General features: G+C 40.9%; 1 protein-coding gene across 5 annotated transcripts in view; it reads right to left on the bottom strand.

Annotated features, from left to right (window-relative positions):
- The window catches only part of TSNARE1 (t-SNARE domain containing 1), a 956,130-nt gene that overhangs the window by 325,767 nt on the left and 610,088 nt on the right, over positions 1 to 20,275 (bottom strand). For 3 of the 5 annotated variants that reach the window (XM_030219685.1, XM_030219692.1, XM_030219701.1), the window contains exons 12-13: positions 8,885 to 9,308; positions 4,266 to 5,167 (exon numbers count right to left, since the gene is read on the bottom strand). The exons of 1 other annotated variant lie outside the window; for it this stretch is intronic. In XM_030219685.1, coding sequence (XP_030075545.1) covers positions 4,608 to 5,167; positions 8,885 to 9,308 — 984 coding nt within the window. In that variant the 3' untranslated portion in view covers positions 4,266 to 4,607. Of the gene's footprint in view, positions 1 to 4,265; positions 5,168 to 8,884; positions 9,309 to 20,275 lie in introns of those variants that run through there. One more of the 5 variants, XM_030219709.1, reaches the window with a different exon arrangement.

The following is a 20,275-nucleotide window of genomic DNA, read 5'->3' on the forward strand; positions in this document are numbered from 1 at the left end:
CTCATCTTCAGTTCAGATTTAGAAAAGTGAGTAATCAAAGCTAAAATCTAAATCATCTCAGTCTATAGCAATCTACCTGTGATTATTTTCCTTGAAATTCAATAAAAGCTCCATATCATCTGTTGTCTCTTTCATGGAGGACATTCCATGTTATTTGTTGTGATCTGCCTTGAATTTTAAAAGAAATGTAGAATAGAAATCCAACTAAACATTTCAGTCCAGCACTATGGAGGTCTTTTCTTTTCAAGTGGAATACTTGTAGCTCTTATTTTTGAAATGCAAATAATAATAATAACAATAATAATAATAATAATAATAATAATAATAATAATAATAAACAACCATAGACACTCAAATCTCATAGGGGGTCTTTTACTAAAGATTAGCTCAAGTTATCTGCAGCAGGGCCCAGGGCCGCCAAGAGTAGGGTTACCATATGGCTCCAGAAAAAGGAGGACAGATTGAGCCACTCTGGGTTTTACTTCCATTGCTTTCAATGGAAGCAAAACCCGGACTGGATCAATGTGTCCTCCTTTCTCTGGAGCCATATGGTAACCCTAGCCAAGAGGGGGGGGGGGGGCATGGGGGAAAAAGCCTGGGAGCAGGAGAGGGAGGCAACAGTGGTAGGGATTGGGGGTCCTTGCCCCGGGGCCGGAACAGTCTCTCGGCGGCCCTGAGAGGGCCCATAGGAATAAAATGGGGCCTACTGCAGATAACTCAAGCTAACTTTTAGTAAAAGACCCCCATGGGATTTGAGTGTCTATGGTGGTGGGTTTTTTTTTTTAATTTGCATTTCAAAAATAAGAGCTACAAGCATTCCACTTGAAAAGAAAAGCACATCTCAGAATTATCTTATGATAACTATCTCAAATATTGAACATTAAGAACATTTAGTGCATTATCAGTCTACAAGAAGGGAGGAGATTCAAGAAAGAAAATTAGCTGTGGAACTAGGGTTACAAGCAAACATAATAATTACTTGAGATGAGGCAATTTTAGTTAAATAAGCAATGTTAACCCATTTCACTACTAAGCACAAGAGACCCTATATTCTTTACATCCAGAAAGGATTTGAACTGATCAGGGTCATAAAAGTTATATCTATGTGTCACAGAAGTCAAACCACCTGTTGCCTCATCTGAAGAAATTTCTTTCTATGTTCTTGTCTGCTCTTAGATTAAGAAATATCCATATCTTTTGACCCATGAAAAGTTCATGTCTATGGGGGAAGTATAATTTCAAAATATGATTATGGTCCTGTGAAAAAACAAAAGTCACTAGGAGAGTTTGACGAGTCACAGTTTCAGTTTCTTATTTTTCCAGAAAGGCAGTCAGATCTAAGCTGCCCTGCGATATCTCAAGGCTTAAAATTTAAGCAGCCACAGGGGTCTTATCCTGTGTAGATGAAATCTTACATCTTAAACTGTAATATGCCTTAGTAGCTGTGGAATAGCTTCTTTGGGTAGTAAAAGAATTTCCTCGAAATAATTTCTTAAAAGATGACCTGAAGAAAAAATTGAATGTTTGGGGAAATTCAAAAATCTGAAGTTCAAAAACTTGATGGAGTTTTCCAAATTGTCAGTACGTCTATTTGTAAAAGCCTTATCTTTTATCTGAGCAGCTTGTACTTTCTGTGATTCAGAAGACTCAATGGAAACTTTCTGAAACTGATTCTGCAAAGTTGATAAAGCAACACCAGTTTTCACAACAGCTGAAATAAAAGTCATCACCAACTTAGCTAATGCAGAGACTGCTACATGCAAAGAAGTCACAGGTTCCCACACTGATTTGACCGAAACTTTCTCTGGTCTAACCAAAGGCTGCAGTGTCTTCAAAAATTCAAGCAATTATTCATGCAATAGTACCTGACGTAATTCTTCAGAAGCCTGCAGCTTGTAAACCAGAGATACATCCTCCTGCAAAGCAATCCTGGGTGCTCCCATTTGCTAAGGGCTTTCCTCCCCAGTCTTAATGCCGTCATGTGAAGCTGACAGTTGCAGCCCTTTTTCAGAGCACTGCTCCAACACCGGAGGGGGGTGCAACACTCTGATCTGGGTTCAAGGTGACTTCGGCGTCTCCCATAGCCACTATGTCTCGTGGCAAAGCAGGAGAAATCAGTGTCCATTAACAGAAAGCCTCAGTGATCATAACCTGCCGCTAAGGGGTAGCCAATTGAGACTCTGGGAAAGTCTGTTTCCTTACACTTCTTCCCCATTTTACAAACAGGGAGATACAGAGTGCGGCTTTTCTGTGGCTTCTCTCAGGCAGCCATCTTGGATGAGTACATCTCTTCAGTTTTTTTTCTTTCTTGATGTTCACATGACTATCTTTACAGATCCTATCTCTATACATGTTAAGATATTTGTTCCACATTCAAGAATTTATAGGGTGGAGGAGCAGCCTAGTGATTAGAACTCTGGGCTGACAATCAAGAAACCCTGACCCAAATCTCACCACTGCTCCCTGTGACCCCAGGCAAGTCACTTAGTGCAAAGTTGTGTTGGCATGCCGAAATTTAGGCACACTCATTTATGACAGGTCAACAGCTGGTGTAAGTTGGCATGCCTAAGTGTGCCATGCAAAGCATGCAACTGATAGTATTCTGTAAGTTGCATTGTTTTTTTTTGTGTGACATGCCCATGACCCACACATGCTCTGCTCACATATATGCCCCTTTGCAGTTACTTGCTAAGTGACTTTGATGTGTACTTTATAGAACAGCACCTAGCATTTACGTGCATAACTGCCAATTACTGGCACCTCTGACATATGTAAGTGCTATTATTCTATAATATACACACATTTAGGGCTGAACATTAGGTGCCAAGTTATAGAATGTGAGTTAGCTTGGAAGCCTTCTGGGGACAGGGAAATACCTAATGTAACTAAATGTAACTACTTACATTGAAACATAGAAAAATGAAGGTAGATAAAGACCATTTGGCCTATCCAGTCTGAAAAAAGGTTTAAGCAATATCCAAAGAAATAAATAATAATAAATAAGATAGGATTCTTAAAAAAATAAAGACAATGAAAATGGGAAAGCCTAAAATGTTCCTGAGTGCTCAAAGTTCGGGTCAATATTTAAACCTCATAGTTGGTGTTTCTTTTTTTTTTTTCTTTTTTGAAACACTGGCTGCAGCATTTAAATCATTCACATATATTTGGAGGTGCTGAATATATAAACGAGTGCTGAGCTATATGTATAGCAGCTCAATATCGTCACCTATTCATACAGTTGAGTACAAAGCTCTTGCTCAGCCATGACACTATGAGGGTAATTCTATAAGAAGCCACCCAGTTTTAGGTGAATATATTCTATTCACTTACACACATAACAACTTATGCATGTAAATGACCCATTATAGAATACTGACTACAATATGACCTTATAGAATACCATTACTTTGCCAGTGAGAATGTACTTGGGCACCAATGGGTTGAGCACATATGTGCATGTGTAAATTACAGAATACTATAATTTATGCACATTCTTGCACACACCTAAGCCTGGACAATTATATCAGATATAGAGCTGGTATGAGTGGCAGGGCCTAAATCTAAATGTGTTCTCAGCTTCTTTTGCTACTATTCTATAAAGAAAAGCAGGTGTCTTTTTTTTTTTTTTTTTTAAGAATAGGCTTCAAATAGATACCCCTTATAGAAGTGCCAAGGTAATCGGTAAGAATTTTCAGTGGCACCTTGGTGGTAATTATACAAATGATATTTAAAAGAACATAGGCGCCTACTTCTTTATAGTATAGTAGAGTTATAGCAAAAATACACGTTTATAATTTAGGTGAACTTACGCTAGTCAGAGAGCAGGTCTAAATGTGTGTGCCTATGTGCCAGAGATGCACATGTAACTCGTAGTATTCTATCAGTTACTCATGTAAAGTTGCACCCTACCCAGGCTCTACCTATGTGTACAACTACCTGTAAAATATGTAGAATTTAAGATATGTGCATATTTACCGAATAGCTCTTAGGTGGAATTTTGGCATTTACGTGTGTATGTTTACACATATGCACATATATGCTATATTCTCTTGACTTATGTGTGTAATCAGGGTGTACTTTATAGAACTATCTGGAACGTGTATAATGGCACAGAAAATTCATTGATAGGGCAATTATGTGTATATGTGCCTTTGAATACTGGCCTGTGTTTTTCTGATACAGTGCAAGGATTACACTAAAAGTTAATTTCAAATTTGTATAGCAATTTATTTCATAAGATCAATCAACTGGATATCTACTTCCAGTAAGACAGATATGATTTCAGTTTCATGTTTTTAAGGCCATTCATTTATTTAAGAAAAATAAAATAAAAAGATCAAATACAAAAACAGCTGCTTATAAATGCATAGTACCAAATATAAAAGTATATTACACCCACACCTATTCCAGGCAATAGGTTTTAATGCATTTACAGTATATAAGCATACCAAGAAATAGACAGGTTTTACCCCATACAAAATGCTAACCATTATACTAATATACAATGTTTTGACCCACTGTAAAAATATAGTTTTGTTTTAAATAAAGTCTTTGCTTTCTGCTTCCTTTAAAAGAGAAACAAGTCCAACAAACTTTGAAAAGCAGTTTTATACCTCCTCCTCCACTTTCAGTATCATGCCAGGGAAAACTTCCACCCCAGACGGTCCTGACTCACCACTGGATATTCGGGAAGGAAGCCTGGCTGAGGACCCTGTGGTGCAATCCTGCACAAAATGAATGGTCTCTTTCCGTTTGTGGCGGCTGTCCACCAGCTTCTCCAGAGTCTGGTTCAACAACTCAACATTGTCTGCCAGCCTCTTGTTCTGCTCCACCAGGTTCTCCAGGATCAGGTTTTGTTGGATCATGAGAGAACTTTGCTGCTGGCACCAAGAGGACAAAAGAGCATTTTGGTGCATCTGAGTGTCCATCAGCTGCTTTTCAAACGCCGAGGTTTCATACTTTCTCTTGGGCAGTTGCTGGGTTGCATGGGAAGAACGTCTCCCATTGGAAGCTCTTGACTGCATATGTGGTGAGGATGGTGGAGAGGGAGACGAGGCAGATGTCTGAAAGGCCCCACGCTGATTGGACATGTCATGTTCCATCACTAGGGGTGTCTCTATTGTCCTCAGTGGCACCCATGTACAGCCAGGGGCCTCATCATCATCATCTGTGGGGATCAAAAAAATCATACTGTTAACGCTTTCACACTGCAGCAAAAACAACCAGCCATAAAAGTGAAGATGCTGCAGATAGCTCATAATATCGTCACTCTTTCAAAAGTGAGATTCCATAGATGTGAGTGTACTTACACACCATCAATGGCCCCCTTTTCAGTTCCTTCACTTTTTGGGAGGGAAGGAGAGGGATTTCGATGCCATAGCAGTGAAAAACTTTCAACCAAATAGTTGGAAGATTTGTTTAATTTATAAGATTGTGTGGAAAGATACAAGAGTACTTTTTACAATATCCACACCAACCCCCTCCCCACCCCAACAATTCCTTAGATTAAGGAATTGTACCACATTGAATATGGCTACTGATGATTTATAAAAACATCTGACATCTGAGGCCAGGTGTAATAAAAAGGTATTTGCCAAGTTAGGGTCCTTGAGGACAAAATTCAATATTAATTCTTGTTAAATGGTAGGAAATAATTCTTAATGTTGCAATGATTATAACTGCCTAGGTGAGCAGTTAATACTACATTCTGAAAAATGATCACTTGTAGGCAAAAACTATGAAGGAATCTGTTAGTCTACTTACTGTATATGCACAAACATAAGCTCAAAGAAGGGGATAAAGGCAATACAGCATCATGGCACATATATTGCCAGTGCAACATCAAATCAAGGACGGAAATAATTTGCTGTTAATTTTAGGATCATAAATGGGTAGCAAAAATAAATATTGTAAGAAAAAAACCCAGCAGATTATAATCATCTCAAAAGAAAAAGCAAACAAAACTTTATCTCAGGCTCCTGGAAATTCTCTAAGGCAGGAATGGACAAACTCTTTGTCTCTTGCAGCCACTTCTACATTTCTTGCCTGCTCAAAATATTCTTCCTCTGTGCAGTAACTCAGGTTGCTCTTCTCCCAAAAGCCTCTTTAATAAAAAGATAGATGCCAAAAACAAAGTAACAGCAGCTGTGAACATAACCCCCAATAACCCCCCCCCCAAAAAAAATAAAATAAAAAGAATGGGGCTGGGTGCAGGGCCGCCAAGAGACAGAGCCAGGCCCTGGCCTCCGCTGCTGGCCCCTCCACTCAGGATGCAGCTGCCGGGACCTCCACCCATATTCGGGACGCAGCCGCTGGGCCCCCCCCCCCCCCACCTACACTCAGGACGCAACCACCTGGCCCAACTCGGAACACAGCCGCCGCTGCTGCCCCTCACTCTCGGACTGCCACAAGATCCCGTGCCGGGCCCCTCTGTGAGGCCGGGGAGGAGCTGACGCACTGATGTGGGGGGGCCCTGCCTCCTACGTCAGTGCGTCTGCTCCTCCCCGGCCTCCAAGGGGTGCCCGGTGCTATGGTCTGTTTCTCACCTGCTCCAGTGTGCCAGGACCGGTTCCCAATATGAGGAAACAGACAGACCCTGGGGCCTGGTGCTGGGCCCCCCTTCGAGGCCAGGTCTGGGGAATTTTGCCTCTCCCCCGTGGCCCTGGCTAGGTGGTAGGGCTCCAGAGGGCTACTGCATAGTGAATGAGAAAAAGTATTGAGAAAGTAGTTGTGATTGTATATGTGTGTGTGTGTGTGGGGGGGGGGGGGGGCAGAAAGGGATTTAGGAGAGGGGGCAACAACCCTTCCACCACCTGCAGGCTGCTCCATGACAACTGTTCCTGATATCACAAAACACACATTTAACTCATGTAGCTGCTGCATGGGGTGGAAGGGAAGCAAGGTCTGTTCTGTTATGTTACAACAACAACTGGCATCAGCAGTGGGTGGGCTTGGGGAGCTCTTTCATCAAAAGTAAGAGCAACAGACAGCATAAGAAGAGCTCCCTGATGACATCATCATCAATGGCTGGAATTATTCATGTTCCAAAACAGGCTCTTTCTTGATGACGTCAATTGGGACAGTATTCAAGCTACATTACGGGCAACCTGGCCACCTTAGGGCAGTCTTTGGTTGGATATAGCAGCTGCTGTGAGAGAAAGTGGGGGAATACTGATCTGTCCCTGATAAAAACTGCTACAATTAACCTCAATATGCTGGTGATGAGTGGGCCAGATGAAGAGACCATGGCTCCTGGGAAGTAGTTTTTTCCATCACTGTTTCATAATTTTCTTCATGCATTTTAAACAGAGAGAGGAAAAAAAAAAGGAGCAAGGCATGGATGATTAAATGGTTCTGAATGTTCTGGCACTTCATGAGATATTTGCTAGCCTACTTTGGGAAGCCACTTCGTCTTGGCTGCTGTGAGATGATGTGTCTGCAGCTTTGTTCTTACATTACTGTTAAGTTTTGCCATTACACAGCACCGCATTAACGTTAGATCAGACAGTAGTAACATGAAGATCCAGAAGGGCAATGTGCCTCTTCTTGTAAAATTAGCATTTTTTTTCACTGCTATGGGGTGTAATAGGTGCATCTTTCATAAATCTAGACTTTTTAAAGGGTATAGATGCTCTGCACTACATTGTTGAACCACATTTCATAACTGTTCTTGGAGCCACTGTATGCTCCCTCTGGTAAATTGGCGCTTTATCAGTACAGTGTATGAACCTTTGAGGTAATCCAGAAACCAGAGTTAAAATAGTATTGTATAATCTTTCAGCAATTTGGTGCTTTATCAGTATGTTTAAGGGTAGTCTGCATTTTAATATCCCACTTATCAGCTATTTGTTTATTTGGTATGGATTCAGTGATAATACAGTGTTATTTCTCTCAGTAGTAAAAAAAATAATAATTACAGTGCCTATTTACCTAAGCAGCATTTAGTGCCGATGTTAGAAATGTTGAAACCCAGGGCAGACTTGGGATGGGGCCCAAAATCTAACTGGCAGGCCACACTTTCTTGAACTTCTGGCAGGTTTGGGGCCTCCTGTGGCATGGGAATCTAGCGCAATTGCCTAAAAGGCGTGTCTTCGGTAAGTCAGTGCCATTTAGAATTATAGCACTGCAGGTCAGGAATGATTTGGCTTCAGTCTGACTTTGGAGAACCTACAGCTGCTCTGGGATAAAGAGGTGTGTGAGATATCTGGGGCTGAGTGGAGCTACTGGAGAATTCTCTGGTGGGGGTAGCCTGTAAAAATGGATTTTGTGGGTGAAAGAGATTATACTAGAGGATATGGATTTTGTGTTGGAGACTTCATTTTCTAGATGAGTTTGCAGTGAGAAGAGTGGATCTTAACTCTTGGTTGCTGCCCCACTGCCCCTTTAAACACTGTGACCTGGGCACTCATTAAACATGTATTCCCATGCAGGTTTCACTAAAGGCTTAATGCTATTTATCAAATCCCAGGGGAGGGTATCAAGGTGTGCTTTTAACATTTTTTAGTACCCAGGAAGCGACTTCCACTGCAGTATCCCTGCAATTAATTCTGGGTACTAAAAAAATATAATTTCTCACTCAGAAAATAAAATGATTATATAAAAATAGTAACCAGCAGGAGCTTCTCTTAATAAAACAGTATATGTAAAACAGTAAGCAACCTTTAAGGTCAGGTGCACTAACATTTTTCCCATGGTGTATCTGATTTACTAAGACTTTTTAAAAAATTATTTTTAAATTAAGCAATCAGTCTCTGAACTTAGTAATCAGTTCATCTGTGTCTATGGGAAAAACGCTTGATACACTTGATCTATTAAAAGGGATCCTGTAGACCATTGAGCTGATTTCAAGTTGCTGAGATTTGTTGAGTTCTGCAAGACTGTTTACCTGACTGAAGCTCCAGAGCTACGTGTGGGGCATCAATCTCCACCTCATCATCATCACCACCCATGCTGGTAAAACTATATGTGTTACCATCACTCCAGGTGGTCAGAGAACTCCCAGACACTGTCACATCTGCTGGGCTCGCTGATGAACGCCTCCGCATCAATGCCAGTTTCTCCTTGGTGCGCCGTTTCATGTCATCCCATCTCCTGCGGAGATCCCTGGTAGTCCTTGGAGACCTGGCGACGGCGTTGATCTTCCTAGCGATGTCGGCCCAGATCCTTTCCCTCTCTGGCTGGCTCAGGTTGACCCTCTCGCTGCCGTAGAGCTTGGAGTGACTTTTGGTCACTTCTGCCACCAAAATCTCGAGCTCTATAGAAGAAAACTTCTCCTTTCTCTTCCTGGGCCCCAGCCTAAAGCTGTTCTTCTTGTAAAATGAAACAAGGACAATTGGATGGTGGACTGCACTGAACCAGAACACTAATACTTCTCATGATTACAATACATAAGCTGCTGATGTTATCTGGCTTCTGCTTATGAAAAAGGCCTAGGGCATCAAACATGTTCACTGGTGCAAATCTTAATACAAATAAGGAAGTGGGGTTATTAGGGCACAGTGCTACAGTTTGTCATTTTATGATTGGTTATCTCTCAAGATATATGTAGGCATATCATATACTGCATAAGATATTTATGAAACAGTCAAATAAACACATTAGCAAAATTGTGACAAATGGTAGCATAATCCACAGTTCAGAACTCTTTTATTCCCTTGTGCTATACTTTATAGGTTTTGCCTTTGTTTTGTATATGTGATAACCTAATTATTGGTCTGTGATATATTCCCTAATAGACATTCTGTGTGACTGCACATATTTATGTATTATTTCTTATATACCAGCTTATGTCTATTCCATTATGACACACCCCACCCAGGATATAGATTAAGTATAATTTATAAAAAGCTGAAAAGTGAAGAGCTGTGATTTGCAAATCTATGTCGGATGACCTTCAATGCTGTTTATTTGATGCATGGTCAACCATCAAAACAGCTTGGGAGGCTTCCACTACTGGAAAAGCTGTGTTATCAGTGAATGAGGACATCACAATACAAGTCAGTCTCCATGAAAAATCAGCTGGAATAGCAAAACAAAAGAAATCAGATTTTAAACATGGTCAGATGTTTCTTAGTCTTAAGCCATATGGACTAATCGATGATGAGGAAGCAGAAGAGCAGAGATGGCTCTTTTGCTTCCTCTTGGTATGTTCTGCAGAGGTCAACTCTTCCTGCTTTTCTCACTAATAAATGTTGATACATTTTTGTAAATGCTGAACGCATTTTTCTGAAACCTCAAAGCTGATTTTCCATAGTTCTGTCTCACAACTTATGTATTTCATTCACTCAGGGGAGGGATATTACAACTTTAGTGTTTATATTTAATGCTAGGGTTTCATATAGGTGTCAAAATCTAGGCATCACAATAGCAGCACTGGGGTGAGTTGCCTACTGCAGTGGTTCAGCCCTGAACATCAGATCAATGACTGTTTTGTTATTCCAGGAAATAAGGGTGGGGAGGGGGTAGGGTAGCCTGTAGGGAATGGCAGATATAACCCTAACCACATTACTAAGAAGACTGGATGGGAAAATTCTGTTTTATCTGCTGCTATTTACTATATTGCTATAATAAAATATTGACTCATATCTCTTTACTGTACATTACTTCGGAGCAATGGTGCAGGGAAGCTGTATAAAAAAAAACCCCTACAACTTTTAAATAAATGTAACTAGAGGCCAATCAAATTTCAGTTTTGGTTTTAGTTATGGCGCCCAAACTGTCCCAAAATCCCGAAAGATAATTTTAATTTTCGCACAAATTAACAGCTGGAAAATGTACATCTTAACAATATGTGCAAATTATTCTTCCCTTTATCTTTCCCGTTTCCTACAACAACCTTATATGTATTTTTTTTCTTTATAGGGAGGAAAATACCTCAGTGCATCCACCACACTCATAGAATGTCCTGTTTACAATTCTGAGATCATTCAAAATAGTGTCTATATGGATAATTGGTCAAAAACCTACCATTTTTATATCCATGCACACCACTTTGCATGTAAATGGGACATTCTATGAGAGTGCCGAGACCAATGAGGTCTTTTCCTCCCTATAAATGGAAATATATGGACAAGGTTGTTGTAGGAAACTGGAAAAATAAAGTGAGGAATAATTTGTACATACCGTTAGGCTGTTGATTTTCTAGCCGTTGGTTTGTGTGAGTACATTGATTGTGTTGGAAAATATTGTTTCTATCTTCTTGATATTTAGTATTTTAATTTTTGGCCATACTTTTGCTTTTGGCTGAAAATGACGATTTTTTTTTGGTGGAAGCTGAAAATTTGTGCTTTGTCCTATTTGTCTCCCCCCCCCCTCCATGAACAGGAGTTGCCCCACCTCCCGGACCCTCCTACCTGAGTGCTTCCCCCTGGGTCTATCATATAATCCCTGATGGTCTAGGGATATAGTTGGGGCAGGAGCGATGCCGAGTTACTCCTGCCCATTCCTGCACTGGTATCAAAATGGCTTCCATGACTGGGGTATCACTCCTTCCCTGACTATACCACTAGACCAACAGGGATTTCAAAGTAGTCCTGGGGAGGAGGTTGGGGGGGGGGGGGGGAGAATAGTCTTTGTATTCTTTTTTGTACTGCAGTTGCAAGTAATGCAGTTTATATGGTAAACAGAGTGCTCCAAAAAAAATGCTTTTGAGATAAAATTTTAGCGGAAATGTATGTCTGTAAATTTGGAATGATAAACTCCTTAGGAATTAGCTCCTCTCTATGAACTTATGACATCAGTTGTCACTCCGAGTGTGATGCAACGTCAGCCACTGTATAAGTACCACGTAGGATGGAGGTGTAAGTGAGGAGCTCCAGCAAACAAGCACTTTTTATAGAACAGAACACCATTATTTTTTTTTTATGGAATAGCCTAATTACTGTATCTCAGTATGCTACAATCAAAGTATGGAAAGACAGAGGTGGATTTCACCTTGAATTCATTGGCAAAACAGCCAAATCTGATTCTTCTTAGCCGACAAAGTCAGACACGGGTCCCACTGAGGCGAACAGCATGGCAGAAATAGCAGACCAACTTAAGCAAATCTCAGCTGTGTTATGTGAAAGTAAGACAGATAAAAAAGTCACCAAGTTAGAATTTACTAACCTTATTTCAGAGACTGCTGCTTTGGATTCTTGTCTTGGGACTCTTGAGAAGAAAAATATGCTCGTCGATGAAGTGGGCTCCAATCAAAGGATGGATTGGAAGGCCTTAAATGTAACGGAACTAATGCTGGATGATCACGGTAAGCATAACCACCATAATAGTTTACGGATTTAGGGCATCTATGAAGAAACGGAAGGTACTGATCTGATTCACTTTTTAGAGCAATGCATACCAACTACATTGAATATGCAGTTTAACTGTCCTTTCAGAACTGAAAGAGCTCATTGAGCCCCTTTACGCATAGTCAGGGACTTCTAAACCATGCCCATTGGTCATTTACCCCCAGGTACTGGCTATTCTTGAAAAAAAATGAGATCCCTACAGAACACAAATTGCATCAGGGAGTGCTAGGGAAGTAAAATTACTAGGCATAATAAATGACTACTTCTGGGAGGAACTGGCCCAGGAACAGACAAGAGAGAGAGCTATTTTAGATCTAGATCTTGTCTAGATCTTAGTGGAATGCAGGACATAGTATGAGAGGTAACGGTGTTAGGTCTGCTGGGAAACAGTATTTATAACATGATCAAATTTGAGCTAATATCTGAAGTCACAAAGGAATCTACTATAGCAGTATTCAATTTTCGAAACAGCAACTATGATAAAATGAGGAAAGTGGTTAAAAAGAAGCTAAAAGTATCAGCTGCAAAGGTTAGGACTTAAAATCAGACATGGCCACTGTTTTAAAATACCACCTTCAAAGCCCAGACCAGATTTATTCCACTAATTTACAAAAGTGGAAAGAACAGCAAATGACAGCCAGCATGCTTAAAAGGTGAAATGAAAGAGGCTATTAGAACAAAGAATGGAAAAAGGACCAGAATGAAGAAAATAAGAAGCAACATAAACACTGAAAAGTTAGATGCAAAACACTGATAAAGAAGGCTAAAAGAGAATATGAAGAGAAATTTGCCACAGAGGCAATAACTCACAGTAACAACTTTTTCAGGTACATCAAAAGCAGAAAGTCTGTGAAGGAATCCGTGGGACCATTAAATAATGAAGGTGCAAAAGGGGCATTCAGAGAGGATAAGGCCATAGCGGAAAGGCTTGAATTTGTTGCTTCAGTCTTTATGGAACAAGATGTAAGAGATCTACCAGTATTAGAAATGTTTTTCAAAGGTGATGATGTGGATGAACCTGGAAGACATACTTAGCCAAATCGACAAATTAAAGAGTGGTAAATCCTAGGGCACCCTAGGTTACTGAAAGAACTCAAACATGAAATAGCTGATCTGCTGTTAATGATCTGTAAATAGTCCATAGTACCTGGAGATTGGAGGTTGGCTAATGTAACGACAATTTTTAAAAAAAGGTTCCAAGGGGTGATCCGGGAAATTATAGACTGGTAAGCCTAATTTCTGTGCCAGGCAAAATAGTAGAAACTAATATAAAGAATAAAATTTTGGAACACAGAGAAAAACATGGTTTAACGGGACAGAGTCAGCATGGATTCAGCCAAGGGAAGTATTGCCTCACCAATTTTCTTCATTTCTTTGAAGGCATGAATAAACATGTCGATAAAGGTGAGCTGGTTGATGTAGTGTACCTAGATTTTCAGAAAGCTTTTGATAAAGTTCTTCATCAGAAAACTAGTCATGGGATAGGAGGCAATGTTCTGTTGTGGATTAGGAATTGGTTACTGGACAAAAAACAGAGTGTAGGGTTAAATGGCCATTTTTCTCAGTGGAGGAGGGTGAATAGAGGAGGGTGAATAGTGGAGTGCCGCAGGGATCTGGACTGGGACCGGTGCTGCTTAACATACTTATTAATGATCTGGAAATCAGAATGACAAGTGAGGTGATTAAATGGGGATTGGTCTGGTGCCTTCCGAGGTTCCCTGCAGGCAGAAGAGTGCACGTCTACCCACTGGAGTCACCAGAGTGGGACCTTACTATCTATTTAGTGCGTCATTGCTGTGGGTGTGTGCTCGAAGGGCATGACCAAAGGGGCAGGTCCCACCCCTTTGGAATCCCATACGGAGCAACTGAGGTGCATGAAGCATGAGACTCTGCTACATTCCAATGGGGAAGCAAAAAAGAGAGAGAAAGACAGGCATCCGCTCCGATTATTAAGGGCCCTATGGACTTTCATCTTCAAGCTGTGATGGTCACTTTACCATCATCAGCCATGAGTACTCCTTCCTCCCCAGAGGCTTCTCTTTCGTGGGGGAGGGGTGTAGAATCCCATCCCCACAACCTGTTGCACAACAAGAGATGGAGGACGCTATCCAGAATGGAGGTGCATCAGCCTCTAAGGTTTTGGTACCGTTGGAGGACTCTTCTCTTATTCCTCTGGACAGAGTGTCAGTATCATCCGCAGAGGTACTGTATGTATTTCTATACCAGCTGCAGTTTCAACTGCATATAAGACTTTAAGGGATTCTTCAGTATCTTTGGTGGGAAAGCAGGAGGTTTCATTAAAGGATGTCTTTGATGCTACACTTAGTATGGATAGGAACCTGCAGGAGAATTTCTTACTGTATAGTAAATTCACAGACGAAACCTCAGATAATTAGTGGATCATAGAACTAGGCTTGCTGTGATGGAAAAATATCTGGAAAAGATTGAGCTTCAGCTTGCCCTAGGTCAATCAGTATTGTCTGTATCGACTAAGGACAACTTGTTGTTGCATTTACAGATAGACGCCTTGGGAAATGCTTTTCATGCTTCTAATCTGAGTCTCTAAAACTTTCCTGTTACCAATTACTTGTTTTTACTGTATTCTTTACCATGTAAGATGCTTTCTTTTACTACGTAAGCCGCACTGGATCTGCTGTATGTGGGAAAGAGCGGGGTACAAATGTAATAAATAAATAAATAAATAAATAAATAAATAAATAAATAAATAAATAAAACTACCTATCTCCTATGGAACTATTAAAATGTACCTTAAAGATATTCTGCAATTAGGTTTAGATTCCTCAGCTGTATTATCTGCCTAGGAATGCTAAGTCAGGTAATCAGGAAGGTGATTACGGTGTGTTGAATTCTCCAGATAGCTTGGATTTAACCAAGTTTCTTGAGTCATCAAAGGGAAATATTATTAAAAGAGCAACTCTACTAGTGGTGTTTGGCTTGATGGAACCAAAGTAGAAAATTTTGCATGCTTATTTTCCTAAGAAAAATTTACCTTTTGGTGGACAGAATGTGCTTATGTTTTCAGATGTGGCCAGGCCTACTCAGTTGAGGCGTAAAGCCTTCCAAAAGCTGAAACCCAGGGTTTCAGCTGTCAGTGGGTCTTTTTTCTTACAGTTTCCCTGTAAATATCAAGGGTTAGAGACAGGATGATCAAGTTGGGCTTAAATTTAGCTCTTCTCTTATTGCAGAATTACACTTTTCTTTAAATTTATGATTGTATTTGGAATAATAGGATCTCGCCAGGCCAGTCAATTTCCCATAAAGTGGACTGTTATGCTTTAATGAGGATTGTATTACTTTTTTCTTGTTTTTCATTGTCTTGCATATTGCTTTAAGATTTCTTTGTAGTCATTGAAAATTCTTATAAATAAAAGAAAATAAGATGATTAAATAAGCATATGACACAAAACTATTCAAAGTTGTCAAAACACATGCGGACTGTGAAAAATTGCAGGAAGACCTTAGGAAATTGGAAGAAGAATACTCTGAATCACAGCTAATTGATGCTAAGGTCAGCCTTGGGAGTCAGCACACAAGAAAAAGATCTAGATGTCATGGAGGGGCAAAACCGAAAGGGGCATCCAAGTTTTCCTGAGGACATCCTCGCAGGACGTCCCGGCGAAGGGGCGGGGAAACCCGTATTACCGAAACAAGATGGGCGTCCATCTTTTGTTTCGATAATACAGTCAGAAACGCCCAAATCGCGAAATATAGGTTGACCTTAGAGATAGTCGTCCTTAGAGAGGTTGTGCCCAATTTTTGGCGATAATGGAAACCGAGGACGCCCATCTCAGAAATGACCAAATCCTAGCCATTTGGTTGTGGGAGGAGCCAGCATTCGTAGTGCACTGGTCCCCCTAACATGCCAAGACACCAACCGGGCACCCTAGGGGGCACTGCAGTGGACTTCAGAAATTGCTCCCAGGTGCATAGCTCCCTTACATTGTGTGCTGAGCCCCCCCAAACCCACTCCCCACAACTGCACACCACTACCATAGCCCTAGGGGGTGAAGGGGGGCACCTACATGTGGGTACAGTGGGTTTCTGGTGGGTTTTGAAGGGCTCCCATTTACCACCACAAGTGTAACAGATGGGGGGGGGGGGGCCTGGGTCCGCCTGCCTGAAGTACACTGCAGTACCCACAAAAACTGTTCCAGGGACTTGCATACTGCTGTCATGGAGCTGGGTATGACATTTGAGGCTGGCAAAAAATATTTAAAAAGTATTTTTTTAGGGTGGGAGGGGGTTAGTGACCACTGGGGGAGTAAGGTGAGGTCATCCCCGATTCCCTCCGGTGGTCATCTGGTCAGTTCGGGCACTTTTTTGAGGCTTGTTCGTAACAAATAAATGGACCAGTAATGTCGCCCAAGTGCTCGTCAGGGACGCCCTTCTTTTTTCCATTATCAGTCGAGGACGCCCATGTGTTAGGCATGCCCCAGTCCCGCCTTCACTACGCTTCCAACACGCCCCCGTGAACTTTGGTTGTCCTCATGACGGAAAGCAGTTGAGGACGCCCAAATCGGCTTTCGATTATGCCGATTTGGGCGATCCTGGGAGAAGGACGCCCATCTCCCGATTTGTGTCAAAAGATGGGCGCCCTTCTCTTTTGAAAATGAGCCTGTTAGTAGACAATACGCTATGTGGAGAGTAATGAGGATAAAGTGAATGTGTTAAACAAATACTTCTCTTCGGTGTTTACGGAAGAAAATACTGGAGAAGGACCATGGTCGGCTGATGAGGATTTATCTGGGAATGGAGTGGATATTGCACTGTTCATGGAAGAAAGCATTTATAAACAACTCGAATATCTGAAAGTGACAAAGCTATGGGGCCGGATGGGATATATCCCAGGATACTGAGGAAGCTCAGAGATATCCTGGCAGGACCACTTAAGCCTTTAACAGATCTTTAGAAATGGAGAGGTTCCAAACAAAAATCTTGCAAAACGAATCTGATTGATTTCTTTGACTAGGTGACCAAAGACCTGGATAAAGGACACGCGCTAGATGTAATCTATTTGGATTTCTGCAAAACCTTTGACACAGTTCCTCACAGAAGACTCCTGAATAAGTTTTAAGTTTAAGTTTTTCAATTTGATATACCGTCTCTTTCAAAGCACAAATCGAGGCTGTCCCAGATGGCCTTACAATCTAAGTATACTGTACTTGGAGCAATGGAGGGCTACATGACTTGCCTAGGGTCACATGGAGCTGCAGAGGGAATTGAACCTGGTTCCCTAGGATCTTAACCCACTGTCGACCATTAGGCAGCAGTGGGAATTGAACATGGATCCCCAGGTCTGCAACCCGCTGCACTAACCATTAGGCCACTCCAAGTTGAGAAGGCTTAACTGGATTGGAAACAGGTTGACCAACAGGCAGCAGAGGGTGGTGGTAAATGGAATCTGCTTGGAGGAAAGGAAGGTGAGCAGTGTAGGAGTATTTACCTGAGATCTCACCTTTGCTGGTCTTGGCCTACATAAGCCGAACCATTCTGTTATAACAATATGGACACTTGTGCCTGTGGCCTGCATATATATCCGTATTCATCAGAAACCAGCTTTTCTACAAAGGAAAATTACTGCTGAACATACCATGATGACATCATCCATTATTTGTTGCAAACTAGCCTAGTTATCTCCTGGGAAGTAGGGAGGAGAGAGATACACATGGCTCCAGGAGAATGAGATACGACAAGGAGGTTTGCATGCCATCGATAACAGTTTCATTGCTACAACAAAGGCTCTCTTCATGACCATGAAGCTGGCTGGACATTATTACACCTGCTGTGATTGGTTCACAGGTATCATCTGACCCTTGGATGCCAGTGTAGGCAGAGAGGAGAGAGGACCAGAAGACTTGCAGGAGGATAGAAGGCTCTGAGAGAGCAAGAGACTGATTTCCTAAACACCAGTGAACTGCATACCTTGTAACAAACTCACAAGGTTAGCTCAGCTACAATATATGGCATTACCTAAAGACTGTGTCATCTGCATCCAGAATACAGATCTCGGACTTTATTCCTGGACTGAGAGAATCACTGAAGCTTCAGCTTGAGTCTCAGAGGAGGAATCACTTCTTTACCATTGGAAGTCTACCACAGACTGCAAGGTGAGATAACAGGATTTGCTACCTATTAGGGGATAATTAGTCCTTGGTTTTTGTCTGCGACAGATGGGTTTTATGTCATGACTTATGGCCTGTGGATTTAGCTGCTAACTGTGTATTTTGCATAAGATGTGTGGTGTAAGTTCTCATAATAATCATTAGGATATCAGTATTGTATAAGAAGAATGGTTAAAGGTCTGCCAGTTAAAATTTAACCAATGTAAAACACACTAGGATACCTCTTAATGTCCGGTTCCTATCAAAATAGGTTTCATAGTTTTTTGATAATTCTACTTTAAAACAGTTATATTTATTTATTTACTAGTTATACAAACTTTTTTTTGTTTTTAGTACTCAGAGTTATACATCCTACCAATTTACACCGGTTGCCTTGTTTTCAATATCAAAAAGAGCATGTAGCCAATCCTCATTATAGCAGTATTCAAATTATTCATCTAATATCCTTAAACTGCGTGGTATCTAAATGGAATGACTGCTGTCCCAATTCCTTGCTCTACATCTTTACTGATCACACAAATCCGTTGTAATTTCATTACTTATCTGGTGGTCTTGATCAATCAGAGTGACTCCAATGGGAACTTCTTAGGTATTATTCTTTGTTATGTATCCTATACTGTTTATTGTAAGCCACATTGAACTCAAACTTGTTTGGGATAATGTGGGATATAAACGTCAAAAATAAATAAACAAGGATGTAGATTTGGTTGTTCTCACGTAATCACGTGCACTACACTGGTTTCCGTTGTGCACTTTGTATTTTGGAGTTGCCAGAACCCAACAGCAGAATATAATCAGCTAAGCAGAGGGGTGATTGCGAGTCACTCTGATTGATCAAGACCACCAGATAAGTAATGATTTTACAAAGGATCTGTGTGCACAATAAATACATCATTCATGAGCAAGGAATTGGGACAGCAGTCACACCATTTGGATACCACACAAGCTAAGGGCATTTGATGATAAATAATTTGAATTCTGTTGTAATGAGGATTGGCTACATGCTCTTTTTGATACTGAAAACAAGGCAGCTGGTGTAAATTGGTAGGATGTATAACTCTGAGTACTAAAAAGAAAAAGGTTTTTATGAGCAGTAAATAAATAAATAAATATAACTGTTTTACGTGACTTTGGTTTCTTAGTTTTTTGATAGTTTAAATTTAACACCAAGAAGTGCAGAGTGATACACTTGGGGTGCAGAAATCCAATGGAAATATACCAGATAGGTGAGAGATTGATAAGTACAGCTCAGGAGAGAAATCTTGGGGTGATGGTGTCTAAGGATCTCAAGGTGACGAAACAATGCGTCAACACAGTGGCCATGGCCAGAAGGCTGCTAGGCTGCTTAGAGAGGGGTATAACCAGAAGAAAGGCGGTACTGATGCCCCTGTACAAGTTCTTGGTGAGGCCCTACTTGGAGTTTTGTGTTCAGTTTTGGAGGCCATATCTTGCTAAGGACATAAAAAGACTTGAAGTGGTTCAGAGAAAAGTGACAAAAATGGTATGGGGTTTGCATCACAAGACACATGAGGACAGACTTGAGGAACTAAACATGTATACCCTGGAAGAAAGGAGAGACAGGGGTGATATGATACAGACATTCAAATACTTGAAAGGTATTAATTTACAAAAAAATCTTTTCCAGAGACGGAAAGGTGGTACAACTAGAGGACATCAGGAAATTCTTTTTCAAAGAGATGGTGGTGGATACCTAGAATGCCCTCTTGTGGGAGGTGGTGGAGATGAAAATGGTAACAGAATTCAAAACTGCGTGGGATAAACACAAAGAATCCTGTATAGCAGGCATGGAACCAAATAAGCTTAGTAGTAATTAGATGGCAATAC

Source organism: Microcaecilia unicolor, chromosome 1 (genome assembly GCF_901765095.1).
Source record: "Microcaecilia unicolor chromosome 1, aMicUni1.1, whole genome shotgun sequence".
NCBI classification, from domain to species: Eukaryota; Metazoa; Chordata; class Amphibia; order Gymnophiona; family Siphonopidae; genus Microcaecilia; species Microcaecilia unicolor.